The following is a 21507-nucleotide window of genomic DNA, read 5'->3' as shown; positions in this document are numbered from 1 at the left end:
TCAACAACCAGGTCTGTGGTGGCCACCGTGGGGGCTGTTCTCCTCATGGAGCCCCTGCTACACAACCCCCAGCTTCGTGTGCAGGTGGTGGAGTCCCCCGCGGTGCCCTAGAGGCTGGTCTTGGCGGGAGTCACCAGGGTCAGAGACGTCCTGGACTATGCCCGGGGAGACTGGCTGGATCCCCTGACGCTCGCTCAGCGCATGGGGCTCTCCAAACCTTGTACTCCCTGGCGTGTATTTCAGGAGGTAAAGGCCGCTTTACTGCCTTCTGCTCAGGCCTACCTCAACCAGGTCCTGCAAGAGAGCACTCCCCGTCCTCCCTCACCAGGCCCCGATGACCTTTTTATCGGGCCCCTGCCCCGTCAGCCCAATTGCCCCCCCCTTCACTGTGAGCTGGCTGCATGATCTGCAGCCGGTTCTGTTCCAGACTGCGCTGAGGAAACATCTGTACATGCTCGTGCTCCACATTCTTCACTACTACATGCTCGTGTCCCACTCCAATACAAAGTCGCGGGACCTCCTGCCAACTCTCGAGGGTGAGAAGCCCTGGTGGACCAGCTAATACTCTGCCCTGGTCCCGAGGCCCGCCAGAGATGTCAGTTGGCGGCTCCTTCATGAGGCCATGAGCATGGGCATGTACTTGGCGTGATTTTCCTCTGTCCGCAACACCTGCCCCTTTTGTGGCACATTTATTTAGAGTGCACCAGGTTGCAGCCCCTGTTCCAGCTCCTCTTGGATCTCCTATTGCGTTTTTGGTTGCACTTTTCCCCTCACCTGTTTATCTATGCACTCCCCATCCGTGGCCCTACAAAGTCGCGGGACCTCCCTATCAACCTCCTCTTGGCCCTGGCTAAACTAGCCATCTACAAAACCAGGGGGAAGATGTTGGCAACGGGATTTCCTGTGACTGTGGGGCCTATTTCCATTCCTCCGTCCATTCATACATCCAGGCAGAGTTCCTCTGGGCAGCGTCAACTGGCTCCCTTGATGCCTTCGAGGAGCAGTGGGCTTTGTCTGGGGTTCTCTGCTCGGTTTCTCCATCAGGTTCCTTCGTTTAGCCCTGTGACCCCACTCCTGATCCTGTTTTTCTTTTTCATTGGTTGTCCCATGCAATTATTTGATGTGACAGACCTGTGGATCCTCCCTTAGGCTGGAGGGAGGTCCTTTAGCAATGGGCGGGCTTTGCCCGTCCGCTTCCTGGATACCAATAGGATCGCTGTCCTGTAGCCATCTTGCCTGACCCTGTCACAAGGGATAACAGAAACATGTTGGAATAGTAGTCATGACTGGAGTAGAGTTATTGAAGGGTAAGTGCTGTTCAGGAAAGAACAGGCAAAATACAGGCAAAAATGTTGGAGTAGCATTGCATATAAATGATGAGGTAGACTGTAAAGAAATTAGAAGTGATGGAGTGGATAAGATAGAATTTGTTTGGATCAAAATCACTTTTGGGAAGAAAGCCACTAGAGGTATCCCTGGGATAGTGCTTGGGGTATGCTGCAGACCTCAAGGATGTGGTTTGAATATGGACAGAGACCTCTTTAATGAAAAAAAAACTTTTACTAGGAATTGTGTGCTTATGGGAAACTTTAACTTCCCAGATATAGATCAGAAGACAAGTGCTACTACTAACAATAGGGCCCAGATTTTCCTGGCTGTGACAGCTGAGATTTATTCATCAAATAGTTGCCAAACCAACAAGAGGTGATGCCATTATAGATTTGTGATTGATGAGTAATGAAGACTGCATAGAAGAACTGGTTGTAGGGGACAACTTTGGTTTGAATGATTATGAGCTAATTCAGTTTCAACTAAATGGGAGGATAAACAAATATAGATCTGCAAGTAGCATCCTTGATTTCAAAAGGCAGACTTTCAAAAAGTAAGGGAATAAGTTAGGGAAGGGGACTGGACTGAAGAACTCAAGGATCTGAATGTGGAGGAGCCTTGGAGTTAGTTAAAGTCACAGTTGAAGAACCCATCTGAAGCCTGCATCCTAAGTAAGGGAAAAAAATTCGTAGAGAAGGGCAGAAGATCAAGTTGGATCAGGAATCATTTCAAACAGGTGATTAAGAGAAAGCAGAAAGCCTACAAGGAATGGAAGATAGGAGGAATCAGCGAGGAAGGCTACCTTTTGGAGGTCAGAAAGTGTAGGGATAAAATGAGAACTGCCAAAAGCCAAGCAGAGTTGGACCCTGCAAAGGAAATTAAAACCAATAAATAAAAGGTTCTATAGCCATATAAAGAAGAAGAAAATACAGAAAGAAGTGGGACCACTAAGCACTAAGGATGGTGTGGATATCAAAGATAATCTAGGCATGGCCCAACAAATACTTTGCCTCAGTCTTTAATAAGACCAATGAAGAGCTTAGGGATAGTGGCAGGGTAGCTAATGGGAACAAGGATATTAAGGTAGAAATTACCACAACTGAAGTGGAAGTAAAACTCAAGCAGCTTAATGGGACCAAACTCCACCCAAATCTCCACCCAAGAATATTAAAGGAACTGGCACATGAAACTGCAAGCTCAATAACAAGGATTTTTAATGAATCTGTGCATTTTGGTGGTCGCATGCTATGACTCGGAGAATTGCTAATACAGTTCCTATTTTTAAGAAAGGGGAAAAAAGTGATCCAGGAAACTACTGGTTTCTTAGTTTGACCTCAGTTGTATGCAAGGTCTTGGAACAAATTTTGAACAGAAAGTAGTTAAGGACATAGAGGTGAACAACAATTGGGATAAAATACAACATGGTTTTACAAAAGGTAGATTATACCAGACCAACCTGATCTCTTTCTTTGAGAAGCGAACTGATTTTTTAGACAGAGGAAATGCAGTAGATTTAGTCTACCTGGTTTTCATTAAGACATTTGATATAGTTCCACATGGGAAATTATTAATTATTAATTAAATTGGAGAAGAAGGAGATTAATATGAGAACTGAAAGGTGGATAAGGAACTGGTTAAAAGGGAGACAACAATAGGTCGTACTGAAAGGTGAACTTTTAGGCTGAAGGGTGGTTACTAGTGAAGTTCTTCAGGGATCAGTCTTGGGAATAATTTTATTTAACATTTGTATTACTATTCTATTAGCACGAAAGTGGGAGTGTGCTAATAGAATTTATGGAAAACACAAAATTGGAAGGGATTGCCAATATGTAGGAGGACTAGAATATCACAGAAGAAGAACTGGATTACCTTGTAAACCTGAGTAATGGGAATGGGATGAAATGTAATAGTCCAAAGTGCAAGGACACGGATTCTGGGACTAAAAATAATATTTTTTGCTATAAGCTGGGGATGTATCAGTTGGAAGTGACAGAGGGAGAAAGACCTGAATATATTGGTTGATCACAGGATGACTATGAGCCACCAATGTGATGTGGCTCTGAAAAAGGCTACTACGATCCTAGGATGCATCAGGTGAAGTATTTCCATTAGAGACAGGGAATTGTTAGTGCCATTATAGAAGACACCGGTGAGACCTCATCTGGAGTATTGTGTGCAATTCTGGTCTTCCGTGCTTAAGAAAGTTGAATTCAAACTGGAACAGGTTCAGAGAAAGGCTGCTAGGATGATCAAAGGAATGGAAAACCTGTTTTATGAGAGGAGACTCAAACAGCTTTGCTTGTTTAGCCTAGCCAAAAGAAGGCTAAGGGGAGATATGATTGCTCTCTATAAATATATCAGATGGATAAATACCAGGGAGAGAGAGAAGTTATTTAAGTACCAATGTTGACACAAACAAATGAAGATAAACTGTCCGTCAACAAGTTTAGTCTCAAAATTAGGTGAAAGTTTCGAACCATCATAGGACTGAATTCTGGAACAGCCTTCCCAAGGGAACAGAGAGGGCAAAAAACTTAACTTGCTTCAAGACTAAGGTTGATAAGTTTATGGAAGGGATGGTATGATAGGACTGCCTACAATGGCATGTGGCCAGTCTATGACTGCTAGCAGCAACCATCTCCAATGGCTGGTGATATGCAACACTAGATGGGAAGAGCTCTGAGTTACTACAAACAGTTCTTCCCCAGGTGTCTGGCAGGTGAATGTTGGCCACGTGCTCAGGGTCTAACTGGTCACCATATATGGGGTCAGGAAGGAATTTTCCCCTGGGTCAGATTGGCAGGGACCCTGGGAGATTTTTGTCTTCTTCTGCAGCATGGGACACAGACCACTAGCATAAATGATGGATTCTGTGTAACTTGAAGTATTTAAAGCATGATTTGAGAACGTCAGTAACTCAGCCAGAGTTTAAGGGTCTCTTACAGAGTTTCTGTGGCCGGCAATGTGCAGGAGGTCAGACTAGATGATCAGAAGGGTCCCTTCTGATCTTAAACTCTTGAGTTAATAAATCATCCATTCTGAGCTCCTGGCTAACAATAATCACAGAATTTCCCCAGTTACGTGGCATTGAGCTCAATAACTTTCCTAATCAGAAAGGGATCCAGTCCTAATTTGAATATATCAAGAGATGAGAATCAACCACTTCCTTTGGTAGTTTGTGCCAATGGATAATCACTTCATTAGGAAAAAAACCTGTGCTTTATTTCTCATTTAAATGTGTCTGACTTTAGCCTCCAGTCATTGGTTCTAGCTGTGCCTTTCTCTGTTCAACTAAAAAGCCCTTTTCTACCCAGTGTTTTCTCCCCATGAAGGTACTGATAGGTGGTAATTAAGTCACCTCTCAGTCTTCTCCTTGATAAACTGAACAGATCAAGCTCTTTAAGTCTTTTACTGTAAGATATTTTCTCCGGCCTGCAAATCAGTTTTGTGGCTCTTTTCTACACCCTTTCCAATCTTTCAACATCCATTTAAACAGTATTACAGTATCGGTATCACCAGTGCTCTCTGCAGAGGTGAAACCCCCTTCCTGCTCGTGTTCTCTGCCCCCTGTTTGTACAGCCAATGATGGCATCAACCCTCAGCACTGTGCTGGGAGCTGATGTTGAGTAACTTACGCACTGTAGCCACTACCCATGCTGTGATTGGTGCCAGGGTCAACACACGAGCTGCCCCAGAGAAGGGCTGGAGGGAGGTGGCACCACGTCAGTGCCTGCAATGAGAGAGTGACACCGACAGCACAGACGGGAAAGTGACTCTGCACCTGGCTGTGCCCAAGGCACAAATCAAACCACACACAGCTTCCTCTCGCTCATAGCGCAGTAGTGACTGGTCCAGACACATGAAAACTGCTTAGAAGGGATAAATGGCTATTAATTGCAACTATTACTTACCGACTATCAAATAGCTGATTTTTCATGTTATGGCAGTGCCAGGGGATCGGGTCCTTACTGTGCTGGGTGCTGTGTAAACACCAAACAATTAGTAACAATTCCAAACTGCTAGACGGCTCTGAGGGTGCTGGGTGGAAGTGCAGGCAGAGTCTCTGCCCCCTCCCACCTGCCACAGAAAAGCTGTAATTCAGCATTCCCAGCCCCTCTCTCACGGCAGTCGTACCAGGGCCTGGGATGAAAGATATGGAGGAAGAATGGAAAGTTTTCCTGTGAAAGGTACATATCCACCCCTATTACTGCAGCTCCTCGCAATTTCTAATGTGTTGATTTTTGCAATACCCCATGACATAACATTAGGAGGCTCTGTGCTTCTGAAAATCCCACTAGGTGCCTAAATACCTTTCAAAATGTCATCTAAAGTGACTTACCCCTGGTCACCCGGAAAGGCTGCTGCTGAGCAGAGATGAGACCCCAGGTCTTCAAAGTTGCAGGCAGGTGTCATAATTGCTGTAATACCCATCACCTGCAAAAATTAAGATAGAGCGGTCAGTGCTTGGTCAAAGATTGTGGCACAGGCACGGGACACTGCTTCCTAATCTGTAAGGATTCCAGTCTCCATTCAGTGCATTTTAAAAAGACACCCTTTCCTGGGGGGAGCTCAGTACCACCCAAGAAATGCTTGTAGGCTCTCTGCTCCCACTGAAACCCACAGAGGAGACACTCAGCACTGGGCTGGGAAGGGTCATCGGAATCTGCACACCCAGGAAAGGCAGCTTAGAATCTGAGGGGCAAGGTCCATGAGCAAACAATGAGTTGTCGAGGGGAGGGGGAAGGAAACAGCCAGACAGAGAGCACCATGGTGCGGGGATGACAGACACACAGTGTGTAAGGGCAGAGGTGAGAGCTGCGTCTGCTTTCTGATCCATCCATGTCTCTAGCTGCAAATCACAAAGAAACTGACTCTGAAGTCCTTCCTTCGGCACAGCTCCCAGCATGTGAGGAAACTGTTCAAGAGAGTGTCTCAGAGCAAGGGCTGTGTAGGAACAAGGACATGAGGCTAGTGACACTCACTTTCAATCCTCAGCATGCAGCAGCGTGCTCTTTATGGCTAGGGACTGGGACTAGCATCAGTCAGCCTTCCTGTCCCATTTCCCGGGAAGATCTCTGCCTATGGCTGCTGGGACAGGTGCCTCTTGCTGCCCAAGCTGACTGCTAGCATCACACAGACCCTTAGTGCCTCCTGCTCTGGGTTCCTACAGGGTTTATCAGGGAAAGCAGCTGCCCCCTGACTGTTGTTACTGCTGATGGGATCTCTCTTAGGACTGCTGCCTGTGATGCTCTGGGTTCCATTCAGAAGTCAGTTGATGTTGTGTTACTTATTAAAACAGTGTATCAGCAAAGCAGGTGCATCTGGCATCCTAATCTCCAGGGAAATCTCTCATTTTCCCATCTACTCTACATGTAAGAAGAGCCCAACTTAATGGGAAATTAGTTACAATCCCTTTAATGATCATATTGAACTCCTACATACCACTTTCCAGCCGTGGATGTCAAAGCACATCACAAAGGATAGCAAGTGACATCATCCTCATTTCTCAGGTGAGAAAACAGAGGCACAGAGAAAGGAGGTAATTCCCAAATGTAACCCAGCCTTGGCGTAGCCAGGAATACAACACTTTGACACAGGCTTCCTCTGTCAAAATGCACTGACCTGGACCACACACTCCAAGACCCTTAGTCTATTACATATGGAAATCTTTAAAGGTTATCTCAAGGACTTATAAAGCTGCCCTTCAATGTAGTACCTAAGCACCTTCTATATAAAATGGATGACATTAAGGAAGCTCCTCATAGATGTCATGAATTTTCCAGTTTTTTTCCCTTTTCGGGGTTAAAAACCTCAGCTTTGGTATAGGAGGTTGAAACTTTTATATTTTGTTTTCTTTTGGGGGGATTGGTAGGTGTGATTTTTTGGGAACAGATCATCTTTAGCATCAGAATAAGAATCTCACAGGGTGCACAGAGACTGCTTGCACACTGAGCGCCACCCATATCAATCTCTAGCTAGGTTCTGAAGTGCTCTGGCCCCCCGAATCAATCTCTAGTTAGGGCCTGAAGTGCTCTGTCAAATGGATCATTCTTTACCTGCGTCCTGAATTACTCTGGCCACATGGCTCCTCTAGGTAGGTCCTGGGGTGTTCCAGAAAGCTGGATCAACCTCTTGCTCAGTCCTCAAGTGCTCTAGTCATTCGTATCAATCTCTAGCTATATCCTGAAGTACTATGGCCATCAGGATCAGTCTCTAGCTAGGCTCTGATATTCTCTGGCCACCCAGATCCATATCTAGCTAGGTCCTGGTCCCTCCATCTATCTCTGCCTAGGGCCTGATGTCCTCAAGCCACAGAGAACAAACTCTACTTAGAGCCTGAAGTGCTCAGGACACCTGAATCCATCTCTAGCTTGGTCATTAAGTGCTTTAGCCACCCAGATATGTCTCTAGTTAGGGCCTGAACTACTCTGGACACCTCGATCAAGCTCTAGCAAAGTGCTCAGTTGCCTTGACCACTGGGATCAATATCTAGCTATGGATAATGACCACTTGTTCTGTTCATTCCCTCTGGGGCACCTGACATTGGCCACTGTCAGAAGACAGGATGCTGGGCTGGATGAACCTTTGGTCTGATCCAGTATGGACGTTCTTATGTTCCTATGTTCCTGAAGGGCTCTAGATGCCTGGAATAAATTATAGCTAGCTCCTGACTTGCTCTCACTGCCCAGATCCATTTCTAGGTAGGGCCTAAAGTGCTCTGTCACCCAAATCAATTGCTATCTATGCCCTTTACATGTTTCCCCACTCACTATCCTTCCCCTGCTTTGCTCCTTCACCTCCTACATATCCCCCACAGCAGGGTGCATCCCACTCCCAGCGCTGTGCACAGAATCAGCCCTTGGTCAGGGAGATTGTCGACTATCACTCCCTGGTGGACGTCTGGTGCTACCACCACCCTGATGATATCTCAATGTTCACCTTTGTCCAGGTGAAGGCCCATCGGTCCCACCACTTCCAATTGGACTGCATCTACCTGTCATGCTTCCACCTTTCATGGGCGTACTTCTCCAGCATCCAGCCAGCCCCATTTTTGGTTCACCATCTAGCCACTGTGATGGCCATTCTCTGCACAGAGAAGCTGGGGCCATCCTATTGGCACTTTAATAACAGCTTGTCAGAGGACATGGGCTTCGTGGTGTCTTTCCGGGAGTTCTAGTTGGCCTGGCGAGGGCAGAACACGCCTTTCCCTTGGCGCAGCGGTAGTGGGACATGGGGAAGGTGTGCACCAGGCTCTTCTTCTGCGACTACACCCGGGGCACCAGCCGATGGAGGGATGTAGTGATAAAGCAGTTGGAACAGGAGCTGGAGAGGTGCCTGGCTGCCAGCCCCGAAGATCCATCCCTCTGCATAGCATACCGGAAGAAGTGGGAGGAGCTCCGGGCCCTTAAAGACCATCGGGCCCAGGGTGCTTTTGTTCAATCTTGCATCAGCTTGCTTCCCCTACACACTGGAGAAAAGGAGAGTGGCCAAGAAACACATCACCTACCTTCTGGCAGAGGATGGCACCCCCCTCACGGATCTGGCAGAGATGTGCAGGAGGGCCAGAGCCTTCTACGCAAGCCTTTTCTCCCTGGATCTGACTGATCCTAACGCTTGCAAAGTGCTCTGGAATGGACTCTTGATGGTTAGTGCAGGCTACCGAGACCAGCTAGAGCTGCCTCTCACTCTGGCTGAGTTTTCGGAAGCCCTCCGTCGCAAGACCACCAGTAAATCTCCGGGCATGGACAGGCTCACCTTGGAGTTCTATCACGTGTTCTGGGATGTCCTCAGCCCAGACCTAGTCACTGTCTGGGCCAAGTCCATGAAGAGTGGAGTCCTCCCTCTCTTGTGCAGGCAAGCCATGCTCGCCTTATTGCCGAAGAATGGGGACCTCCGCGACTTATGGAATTGGCATCCTGTCTCGCTCCTCAGCACAAACTACAAAATCATAGCAAAGGCCATCTCACTGCAGCTAGGGTCCGTGCTGGCGGACGTGGTCCACCCAGACCAGACCTAAGCCATCCTGGGCCACACCATATTTGATAACCTGTATCTGGTCTGGGATCTCCTGGAGCTTGGGTGTAGGGATGGTCTGTCATTCGCCCTCTTGTCCCTGAATTAAGAGAAGGTGCTTGACAGGGTGGACCACGGGTATCTCCTGGGCACTCTGCAAGTGTTAGGCTTCGGACCCCAGTTTGTGGGTTTTATCTAGGTGTTGTATGTTTCCACAGAGTGCTGGTCATGCTCAACTGGACTCTGACCCAGCCAGACAGCTTAGGGCAGGGAGTATGGCAGGAGTGCCCACTCTCGGGCCAGCGGTACACTCTTGTGATCGAGCCCGTCCTCCTTTGGAGGCTGATGAGGATGGTGCTCCAAGATCCGATGCTGCAGCTGATCCAGTTTGTGTATGTCAGTGACATACTCCTTGTGGTCCAGGACCCAGGTGACATGGCATGGGTGGAGGCTTGCCAGGCCATCTATTCGGCAGCCTCCTCCACCCAGGTCTACTAGGTCCAGAACTCTGGCTCGGTGGTTGGGGACAGGTGAGTTCCCTTCCACCCGCTTCAGGCCATCCAGTGGAGAGCGGGTCCACTGTTCTATCTCAGTGTTTACCTTTCTGCCACGCATCTGTCTTCGCCGGAGAACTGGTATGATTTAGAGGGCAGGGTGACAGAACAGCTCCGGAAATGGACAGAACTAATCTGATGCCTCTCCCTCCGAGGCAGGGCCAGCTCCAGGCACCAGCTCAATAAGCAGGTGCTTGGGGTGGCCAACAGAGAGGGGCTGCACATCCCGCTCTTCTGCGGCGAGTCCCTCAGTCCCTCTCAGAGTGAAGGACCTGCCGTCGAATTGCTGCCGAAGAATGAAGCGGAGGCAGTAGAGCTGTGGCATATCACAATTTGTAATAATATTTTTTTTAGCCTGCTTAGGGAGGGAAAAACCGTGGAGCCAGCCTGGCTCAGGAGCAACCCAGGAGCAGCCCAAAGCAACTAGAGATTACCAGGGAATTAGGACCTATAAATTTTTAAAAAATAATAAAATGGGGACCCTGGTTGCAGGTCTGTACTTAAACAGATTCAACTTCTGTGTCATTCCAAGACAACATAACCTGTGCGAGCTTGAGTGTATTGCTAGTTACACACAACACTAAGATGCAGTAAAGGCTGATAGAGTGAATCAATAATTTAGAGTAAACTATATTAGAAGGAATTTGTATTTACCCCAAAAGAAACCAGGAAACTGACAGTTAAGGTGAAACTAAAAAGGAATACAAGGGCACTAGGACATTTCCTGACAGTTTGGAATTGATTGGGTGTGATTTTCAAAACTTGCCATGTTAGATAAATACAGACAGACAGACTGTCCAGTCTGATTCCCCACTCTGGCACTTCAAATGCAGAAGGTGGTGCCCGCAAGGACTCTAAAAATTAATCCTGGCCACTCCAGGCTGGTATTAAACTCCCAAGTTTACTGATTTTCTCTGACCTTGGCTTGGTAAGTGCTGCCACCACCCAACTGCAAAACCCCTCTGGGAATCCAGGGTGGTGCACTTGGGAATTCTTCCCCGTGGGGTGCCCTCAAGCACTTTCACCCTCCACTCCGGGGAAGAGCTGAGAAAGAAACCAAAGGAAATCAGCTGTTGTCACCAGATAATTAAATAACTTGCACAAACCTCTTAGGACACAAAAGCCCAATCCTGTTCTTAAAAAAACAGGGAAATTTTATTAAAAACAAAAAGAAAGAAAACATCTGGAAACACAAGTGATTGCTAGATATTAAAAACCAGCATCGTTGCCCTTTTCCATTATTTAATTGCCTACAGAAATCTGTTGGTCACTGTTCGGTATAGCTGAATTCCTCTCCTTTACTCCAGAGGCTGGTGTTGATTTCTCAGCACAACAGCTTGTTACTGTATTTGTGCCCTTTACTCTCTTCAAGTGCAAGTAACTTCTCAATCTAGCTGCCGCCTTCCCATTCTTGACTCTCTTTTGCCACCTGGTGGCAATTACTGGGTATAACTTCCCATTTCTCATTCCTTAACCTCTGCTACTATCCCCAGTCATTTATAGCATAGAGGCCCTTTTCTCTTAGCACCCTTTCCTCACCACTTACACACTATTACACAGATTCTCCTCTCTTTTCACTTTGCTTTCTTCATCATTTGACAGCATGACTCCTTTCTTGTCCTTCCATTTCAGTTGCTATCCATTGGTCTTGCACAACGCCCCCACACCTGTCCCATTTCTCTGCCCTCTTGTGACACTAGACAGCATAATCACATCTTTCCTCATTTCTTACTTACTTCTAGGTGTGCACGTGCCTAATTAGAACCTCTGGAAACACCACCACACAACAGCATGACTGCAACAGCAGATACTACAACAGGAGTTTCCCCTCAATCCAGTGCATTGCTGTTAATGTGAGGTCCGTTTCAAATGGAAATGCATAGACTGGACCTCCAGTGACAGAAGCCCAGTGACTATCCAAGCTGAGATTCTCAGAGGAGTCAAGGGGAGTTCAGTGCTGAGCTCCTGTTTCAAAGGGATTTGGGTACCTAACTCCATTAGGCCCCTGGGGAAATCCTTTCTGCAGAGTTGAGCCCTACAATTCTCACTGATCGCCAGCTCCCCTAGCTCCGGCCAAGCCCTGATGTGCTCACAGTGACTGACACAGCACTGCTGTGTTTAGCATCACAGGTGTTCTGTCCATTGCTAGGTGATAGCCACTTCCTCTCACCATAGGTTGCCTCATTCCCTGAGGAGATGGCCACATGTGGAGCAGAGCTATCAGAGGCACCTGGGGCTGGCTGGACATACGCTGAGAGCTAGCCCTCTCGGGCCTTGCACTTCTTGCAGTCAGTTTTGGAGACAATACCTGCCTTTGAACAGCTCAAGCAGCAGAGCGGTTTCTCCCCTGCAGTGCCATGTGCTGAGTCCCTTTCTGGTGACTGTTTGACTGGCCTGGCCCTAGGAACAGCCTCAGTTCTATGTGTGCGCATCCCCTAGTGCCCTGGTAACCCCCAGCTGGGTCAGGCCTGTCCCCATTGACCTGGGCTCCAAGTCTGCTTCTTTGTGATTGACCAACCTGCCTGTACCCATGAGTCCAGTGAGCCTGGTGCTGGTGCTTTGCCAGAGCTGGTCGCAGCCAGGTGTAGCGCAGGTACGAGCTATGAAGCTGTTCCTGGTGAAGTGTCCAGAGGTCACTGCTGGGGTCCAGCTGTTTGCATTTGGCCTGTTGGAGCGCAGTTGCAGTGGTTCGCTTGCAGGGGGTGGTATGGTGGGGTTGGCATGAGGCGCCACTTCAGTGGTCACAGATTTCCGAGACTGACATCCCCACATGCTGCCCCAGGAGTTCGTATTTTCATTCCCCATATGTTTATTTTTTTTTAAATACAAACACAGCTTTTTATGGAGATAAACACTTGGTGACAATTTTGTCTCCACTCTGACCAGGGCCTAGTTAAAAACTGCATGATGGGAACATGGTTATGGCCACCTTCCTCCCTGCTCCTTCCACTTAGATAGACAACACTGACCTGAGCTCTGGCTGGATTCTCCATTCTGTCCTTGGGGGTATAAGAAACTATCTGAACTAGCAAACTTTATGATACTGGCATTCATGGGTCTTTGGCTGGACTAGGCCATTGGAATTGGATTATCAGATTTTATTGTCTAACATAGAGAAAGAATGAGTGACAGAGGGTGTACATAGGGATTTACTTTGATATTTAGTGGCTTTTTTGCCTTTTGCAACATGACATTTTTGGGCATTTTCAGATGCTAAACACACTTCTCAGCCAGGAAGAATATTTAGACAAATCAGAGAGAAATACCGTCATCCTGTATGTATCAGTGCTGGACATGGGACATTGCTAGAACTGTCCACAACCTCATGTTCCTATTTGTTGTGTTACATGGACACAATGGAGGACCATAAACCCTCTGCCTCAGTAACTCCATGCAGATTGTCTCCATTTGTTTTTCACATCAGCATTAAGATATTCAGTGGGAGTTTTTAGCTTAATTTCAATGAGGGCTATTTGTCTAAATCACCCTGGCAGTTTTGAAAACCTCAGCCTTAGTTCTTATCTAGGACTCCCTGCAATTTTTTTTGTGAAAGCCACATTTACTGACTGCTTCACGCAAGGCTTCCCTGACCTCTCTGTTTCTCAGGCTGTAGATAAGGGGGTTTATCAGGGGAGTCAGGACTGTGTAGCAAAGTGAGAGCACTTTCTTTAGGGCTCTTAGTGTATCGAGTGTTGGTAGCATGTACACAATCATTATTGTTCCATAGAAAATTGTCACTACAGTGAGATGCGAGGAGCAGGTGGAAAATGCCTTTTGCCTTCCGGTGGTGGAAGAGATTCTCAGGATGATGGTGAGGATACACATGTAGGACATCAGGGTTAGAAGAAATGGAGGCAAGGTGAATACACAGGCTAATATGAAATCCAACAATATGATCAGGCCTGTGTCTCCGCAGGAGAGTTTTATCAGTGATATGGGATCACAAAAGAAATGGTCAATTTCATTTGGGCCACAGAATATGAACTGTGACATGAATAAAATAAAGATGGTAATAGCCAAAAAAGCATTTAACCATGTGCCAGCAGCCAACTGGAGACAAAACCTGGTATTCATAAGAGTTGAATAGTGCAGGGGTTTACATATTGCTAAATACCGATCATAAGACATCACTGCTAGCAGGTAGCATTCTGTAGCTGCCAGAACTGCAAAGAAATACAGTTGTGTGATGCAGCCATTGACTGAGATGCTTTTGTCCCCAGTCAGGAGACTGGCCAGGATCCTGGGCAAGATGGTGGAGGTGTAGCAGATCTCCAGGCAGGACAAATTCCCTAGGAAGAAATACATGGGGGTGTGCAGGTGCTGATCAATCACAACTAGCACAATTATAAGGCTGTTCCCAACCACTGTTGTGATGTAGATCACTAGGAACAGCAGGAAGAGAAGAATTTGCAGGTCAGGGAGATCCCCGAATCCCAGGAGGATGAATTCTTTGATGGCTGTTTGGTTTCCCCAGTCCATGTCTGCCGTTGGTTGAGTCTAGGAACAATAAAATAAATAGTGCAATCAAACTGTAAGAACATAGAGCTGAAAGTTAATCAAGTGTTGCAAATTCATTCCATAAATATTCAAAAACTCTTCTCCCTTTCCTGGTTGCCAGATGAAATTTTAAGGCTAAATGTAGACTTCAGACAATGTGTCAAGAGTCTAAGTCTGAGAACACAACATGAGTAGCCAGGTAGAGCACCCTCTGTCACATCAAATTACTGAGTACTCTAAGAACAGTCTATTTCTCTGGTAGCCCACATACTGAGAGGACAGATCAGCCCACTTCTTTATCTACTATCATAGCCCATCTATTGACATACTGCTTAAATGATGCTTAAATGCAGAATTCCACTTCTGGCCATGGCCAGAATCTTGTCGTGTTTTAGTTAGAATTTAAAACAATAAATACATGAACTAATATCTTGGACTGAGATTTTCAATTGAATCTAGTATCCTTAGGTGCTGATCTTCTGTTAGAATTCATGGAAATTAATCTAATAATACATCTTGGCATATTCAGCATCTTAGTGTGCTGTAGAAAAGGGAATAATTATTTGCAACCTCTCACAAGTGATCAGTTTATGTTATAAATTATGAAGTGGAGTTAATCCTTCCATAGTTCATGTAATGACAGTGATGAGGATGACATGCTGAGGGACTGGCAATGCCTTTTCTGTTTCAGATGAGAATTCCTGATGTTAATTATATAGCGGTAACAAAATACAGCTCTTCTGAAGGTGGATTTTAGGAAGGGGCAAAGCCAGGCTCGATGTGCAACCCTAACTGTGGAAAATCCAGGAAACAGAAAGGCATTGGGGAGAAAAGATGGTGCCCCTGATGGTGCTGAAGCTCTGACCTTACTATAGACCAGATCACACCACCTTAAACTACACCCTGCCAGTACAACAATGGCAAAAGCTGCTGACATCTTCACTGCTACAATGATCAACAACCCACATGCCTATCACAACATGTGATGTATCTCATCCAATGCGCTAAATGCTCCAATAACAACTGTGTGGTTGAAACCAGACAATCACTGTGTTTTTGAATGAAAACACACAGGAAAATTATAAAAGAGAAAACACTGTATCACCTGGTGCATTGTCCTCTCCACTTTGAGGGAGGAATGGACTGGATAATAATCTTATACTGGTCCAGCTTTTGACCAGGCTAGATGGTACACTCTGGGATTCTAGACTGTGAAGCTGGAGAGAGGTCTTCATGTAACTGCAGCTGGGTGTGTCCCTGCCTGTGTAAAGGTTTGTATGAGTGCAGGACCAGGAGTGGTCTGCAGATTGCCACAGCAGCACAGTGTAAGAGGAGAGTCCAGGTTGGGGAGACAGAGGGTTCAGGGGTACCCCAGTTCCAGGTTGCACTCCTGGGGCAGGGATCTCATCACACCAGGAATCTCTGGGCTTGCCACATCAGTTATGAATGTAACAAAATTACTGAATCCTGCACTTAATTGCTTGAGTCCTGGCACCTCTTTCATTACAAATTAAGCATGGTCTATCCCAGACCTAAAGAAGAACTCTCTGTGGCTCAGAAGCTTGTCTCTCTCACCAACAGAAGTTGATCTAATGAAAGTTATTACCTCACCCACCTTGTCCATCTCATATTCACAAACCACATCCATGCCCTCATTTTGAAGGTGCTATAGAAATGCAGTTAGAAAGCTTACCTGGACATCCCAAGTGTGAAGCGAAGAACTCTTATTTCTCAGGGTTTGGTGACCTGGACTGAGGTTCCTCAGCTGAGGTCCGTGTCTCTCATTATTCTTCAGAATCTGGATCTTCACAGTAAAGAGATCTGTATGCACCTGAATGGGCAATCAGCTGCCGCGTTCTGCCTTAGAACATGCTCTTCCCCCTCCATTTACAAAGTGCAGAAGTCTCCTGTCATTTGTATCCTTCTCCATAGCAGGCTGCATCTCCCTTGAGTCCACCTCCAAAGGGGCTGAGCTGGGGGAGTTAGCACTGTGGTTTCTGGGCAGATAGTGCAAACAACTGTTCTGATGCAACCAACCTCCCACACCCAGAGGCATTGCTTTTCTGCTCTGTGCTGTATGAAATCATTGCCTTGCATGGCTGAAATGTAACAGCCATTGATGTTACAGATACACTCTGAGTGGAGTGCGTGGTCATGCAGAGAATGACTCTGCTGAATAATATTTGCTCATGTCACTTGTCCCGTTGCTTTCAGTGGCACAATTGCATGCGTAACAATGGCTAAGATGAGACAGGCCTTCCAGGTTGGTGTTGAAGCTTCACAGTTTAACAAACACACAGAACAATTAATACAAAGACATTGAATATGCAGTGTGCAAATGAAAGATTTGGATGAAAGGAAATCTCTCTATGTGTGTCCATATTTCTCTGCGTGAGCATCTTTCTATATCACACACACACACACACACACACACACACACACACACACACACACACAAAGGAAACATTTATCCTGCAGGAACTTAGATATGATTAGTAATTACTAATGGTTATTTATTTATTTAACATTATTTTATCCCTTCTGCTGAGCGAAAGTATAATTCTGGGCCATGCAGATTGGTTTCCCATTGGAGGAGAATCAAGTGATGTGGAATCTGGGTAATTTCTTAGTTGAATTTGTTTATTGATGCTGCAAACACCAGTCTTAGAGCAGAGATGGTCACAAACAACAGGTATAGTGGAAGCGGGTTCATCCCAGTTAGTGGGAGGTGCACAAGGGCAAACTGGGCTTGAACACTCATCTCTAATGCTGTTGCATGGTCAGTTTCCTAATAGCTACTGCAATAGTGTTTTTAGTTCCAGTGTAGTTGCTCGGGCAAGCAGTATGGATTGCTCAACTAGCTCAATATGCTGGATTCTCATTCCTGAGTGATTCCTGCCTCTCCCAAAGGAACAAAAAATAAATAGTTTGAAATGGCAAAGAAAATGTCCAGGATTCACAGTCCTGAGGCCTTTGGTGTTATGCACAGGGCCGTCTTGTGGGGAAACCCTGATTTAAAGTAACCTTCTTTTGTTTTCTGATCTCTGATTTGTCCAATGTTCCTCTCAACTGTCGCTCAGAAGTTCCCAGATCTGTATCTGCAAAAGTGCCTGAGAGATTGGAGGGATTAGAGTTGGAAAGGGAGTTCTGTAAATGTCACCTCTTACGTTCAGCTCTTGTTGAGCCTCTCCCTGGGTACGGAATGGAAGGTGAACTTTTGGAGACTGACGAATTTGAAACTCGCTCATCCCTGGTCTTGCTGACTCAGGAGATACAGAGTGGGACAAATATTTGAACTCCCAGTGTAAATGGAAATATTCATGGTGGTGAAGAGCAGCTCTAAGGCTAGAGTGTTCTTCTAAGGTAACGAACCTGTGAGCATGCCATAATTGTTACTAAGCTGCATGACATTGTCATGTGGAATGTCAGGGACTGGATATTTACATGGTATCAGGAATGTTCAAGTTATAATTAATGACAGCAAAATTCCAGAAGGGATATTAAATCTGATGCTCTAGGGTTTAAGCCAATCTGTAAGTATTTGAGAGCTAGATGGATGGCAGATTATTCTACATCCACCTCTTAAACATCTGCTGCTGGCCACTCTCAGAAATTAGATGGACCTTCCCTCTTATCCTGTGCTACTAATAGGATAAGAATATGTGAAACTGGGATAATTCTGTTCCCAAAGTATTGACCAATGTTTGAGTTCTGCAATAGTTGAATTAGATACTCATAGAACAGGATGCATTTGACAGTACCTTCATCTAGTAGAGGCCAGACCTACACACACACACTCCATTTCCTTATTGAATGGCAACATAATAACAATAATATATAATTACTAATTACTAATAAATAATTAATAATAATCCATCAGGGAAAATACTTCACCTAAGAAATACCCTCTAAAGCCAGAGGATCCTCACATAAGACATCCCCTTCTAAGTCCAGATGGCATACCTGCAAAGGCCAGAAGGGACCATTGGCTGACCACTTGTATAGCACTGCCTTAGAACTTCCCAAACAAAAAGTCTTCCCAGCAAGATTCAACTTTTAGGCTCAAGGGATTTTGGCTTTAAATAATGCTGATTACCTATGTCCCCAACTTTCACTTTGATGATAGACCTTTTATTTCTCCATTCTTTGTCTGCCATGTTTTTCAATATAATAATTACAACAATAGCAGCTATACTGCACAATGGGCACTAGGGGGCAGTGGTGTATGGTGGTGGATAGGGGCAGATATACTGTATTATGGGAAACGATATTAATTTTGCCAGCATGTGCACTGTATGCCAGTAAAACTAGGGCTTTTACTCTTAGTAAAGCTTTGACTGTAGGCCAGGCATATGTGTAGATGAGGTGCTAGAGAAGATGCTGTTATACCAGCATAACGTTTCTTACACTAGCATGGCTCATTCCACATTTGTATAACTGCATCTACGACTACTCCAGTAAAATACACACTCCTAACAAAAGAGAGCAGTAATGCTGAAAGTGAGCCAAGTTGGGGCTTTCAAAGGGCTCAGTACATCCCCAGTAACTGACGGGGAGCAGTGGTGTGTGGTGATGTGTGGGGAATAGTGAGAGGGGGGCTCCAAGGCGAGTTTCAATTCTTCTGCACCCACAGGCCTTATCTCGTCAGGCTCTTGCTTGTCTTGCTCTAACACCCTGGACCTGGCATCTTCATTGATTTCCTCACAGCTCTAGGGCCTGTTTATAGCAAATCTCCTTTGCACACATAGAATCTTTCCTTGCCTCATCTGCTTTGCTGAGGTTGGAGGATCTCACTATCCTCTGCCCTGGCTTCATCTTCTTCCTCAGCTGACAGCTCAATCCCAAGTTGGGCAAACTGCCGGCACCACCAGTCTCTTTTCCCAGGAACACAAGAAAGACTTGCTCACACTTTCTCCTCTCTAACCCATACCCCCAGCTGATCACTGCTCCTCTGTCCATGATCCAGCCCAGCACTGCTCAGCCCAGCCCAGCTGCTTCTCCCAAGTGCCCATGGAGATGCCTCTGGCTGGAGTGATGTGACTCTGGCCTAGCCCAGTGCCAAGCTAGGTGAAGTGGCTCACGAATGTGGCAACCAACCTCAAGGCATACAGACTGTTGCAAACCAGGGTACAAACCCCAAACTGGTTGTATGTTCTATAATTAGATTTCACCAACCAAGTGTCAAAAGCTATAACAGCCTTAGCATGGAGTCACAGACAGTCTCCTTGGACCCTGCAGTTTCTCTTGCCACTCTGGTCACCCTTACACCAAAAATTACAACAGTGTTCAGGCTACTACCAGTCCCAAAGGTCCTGCCACTTACCCCAATCATACCTTAGACCTCACACCAAAGACAACACTTCTAGCCAGTGCTGTAATAAACTAAGTAAAGATTTATTAAGTATGAAAAAGAAATCAGAGAGTTGTTTACAAGGTTAAAGCAGGTAACCATACACACACATACCCCCGAAGAAAAGGTCTGTATAAGCTTCTCTCTCTCACTAACAGCAGTTGGTCCAGTACAAGATGTTACCTCACCCACCTTGTCTTTCTAATATCCTGGGACTGACATGGCTGTAACACTGCAGGACCAGCACTTTACATTCATCCATGCTTCTTTTCTGTTTGGTGAGTTACACAGGCTTACAATGCACACGCTCCATATGACTATACCATGGGATACAGATGTTTTAGGTGAGATTAATACATGCAGAGCTTTACGATCATTTCATGAAGTCTAAACACTACACACATTGTTATAAGCCCAATAACTATTTAAACAATGCTAACCCACAGGTGAGCTGACTGGTTTCCAGCTCTGTATTTGTCAGTGTTCAGTGAGGCCTAGGGGCGTTGGCATGGGCTAGCACCAAGCTCAGAGCACCGCTCCTATGGAGATGGCTGGGCTTGCTCAGGGGCTCCTCATTCTATCAATACTCAGTGTGAATCTCCACATGCTTCTGAGACCCTTTGGAGCTTTACAGGAATTGGAAAATAAGCAATTCTCCAATTCATGAACGCTACTGCACAGGTCTGTGCTAAATATAGCACAAGTATCTGCTATGTCCTCACTCAGGTGAGTAACCCATATTCAGGAAAGGGATCCATGGCATTCAGTGGAGGTGCTGGTGTGAGTAAGGACTTCCTGAGTGAAGCAGGCTAGCCTGGATTAAAGGGTGCAGTGTTACATTTCAGTCATTCATAGCAATCAACCTATCTGTGTTTGTACAACACTGAGCACAATGGGTTCCTGGGCCATGATTGGGGCTCCAATGTGCTACCTTAATAAAAAAAAATAACCATTATAGTATAAGCAGGAAAACTGGTTATAGTATTTTTTCCCTCAGTTCAGTTTTGATGGAAAAACTAAAACCCTATTTTTCTCTGTTGAAAATGGAAAAATATTTTGTCCAGAAAACAAAAGAAAGAAAGAGAGAAATTCAGCACAGTAGTGTTTAATATCCCCAAAATATTTGTGCAAAAACCAATTTTCGGATAATGTTTTTAGCTTTTCCAAAGGAAGTTTAACATTTGTTGAGGAAAGCACAGAATTTGTCTAATTTTTTTTTCTGTGGTCAGAAACCCAATTTTCCTTCCAAAAAGGTTTTGGCAGTAAATGTTTGACTGGCCCCAATGGTGGAGGGTGAGCAGAGAGATCTCATGTGGTTTTAGAAAGGTGGCTGCATCGTGGCTGTTGTTTGTGCTATTGACACAAAAGACCCAGCAGTAACTCCCCTGACTCAGTCATTTAAACGTTCCTCACAGATGCAGTCAGAGGAGACATAGCCTTGTCCTGAAAAGGTACAAATATGAGCAAGCATCTCCACTTCAAACGAACCATGTTCTTCCAGATGAGATTGCGACATTTGCACATCACTCTGTGGATACCTGGGCTCGTTATGGAGATACTCCTAGTTTTGAAGAAAACTCAGAGATTAAAATGAGCTATGGGACCTTACTACTAGTCACCAAACTGAGAAATAAGAGGCCATTGCTTCAAGCTGTAAACATTTAGGAGCTTGAGGTAAGTGCTAACCCCCTACTGCTCCTGTTTAGCATGGATTTTATGCCTTCCATTTAGGACTCTCAATTATTAGTTATTTTTAATTGATTT

At 45.7% G+C, this 21507-nt stretch overlaps 1 protein-coding gene across 1 annotated transcript; it reads right to left on the bottom strand.

Moving 5' to 3' along the window:
• Positions 1-13418: 13418 nt before the first annotated feature.
• Positions 13419-17641, bottom strand: LOC127030829 (olfactory receptor 6N1-like). Its single transcript, XM_050917555.1, has 3 exons — positions 17561-17641; positions 16087-16197; positions 13419-14393 (listed from the first exon to the last, which is right to left on the bottom strand). Exons 1-3 carry the CDS (start codon positions 17639-17641, stop codon positions 13419-13421), a joined length of 1167 nt encoding a protein of 388 aa, XP_050773512.1.
• Positions 17642-21507: the final 3866 nt, after the last annotated feature.

The sequence above is a fragment of the Gopherus flavomarginatus genome, chromosome 11, assembly GCF_025201925.1.
Source record: "Gopherus flavomarginatus isolate rGopFla2 chromosome 11, rGopFla2.mat.asm, whole genome shotgun sequence".
In the NCBI taxonomy this organism is placed as follows: domain Eukaryota; kingdom Metazoa; phylum Chordata; order Testudines; family Testudinidae; genus Gopherus; species Gopherus flavomarginatus.
The sequence above is the reverse complement of the archived record's forward strand: the minus strand, read 5'-3'. Positions and strand labels throughout refer to the sequence as shown.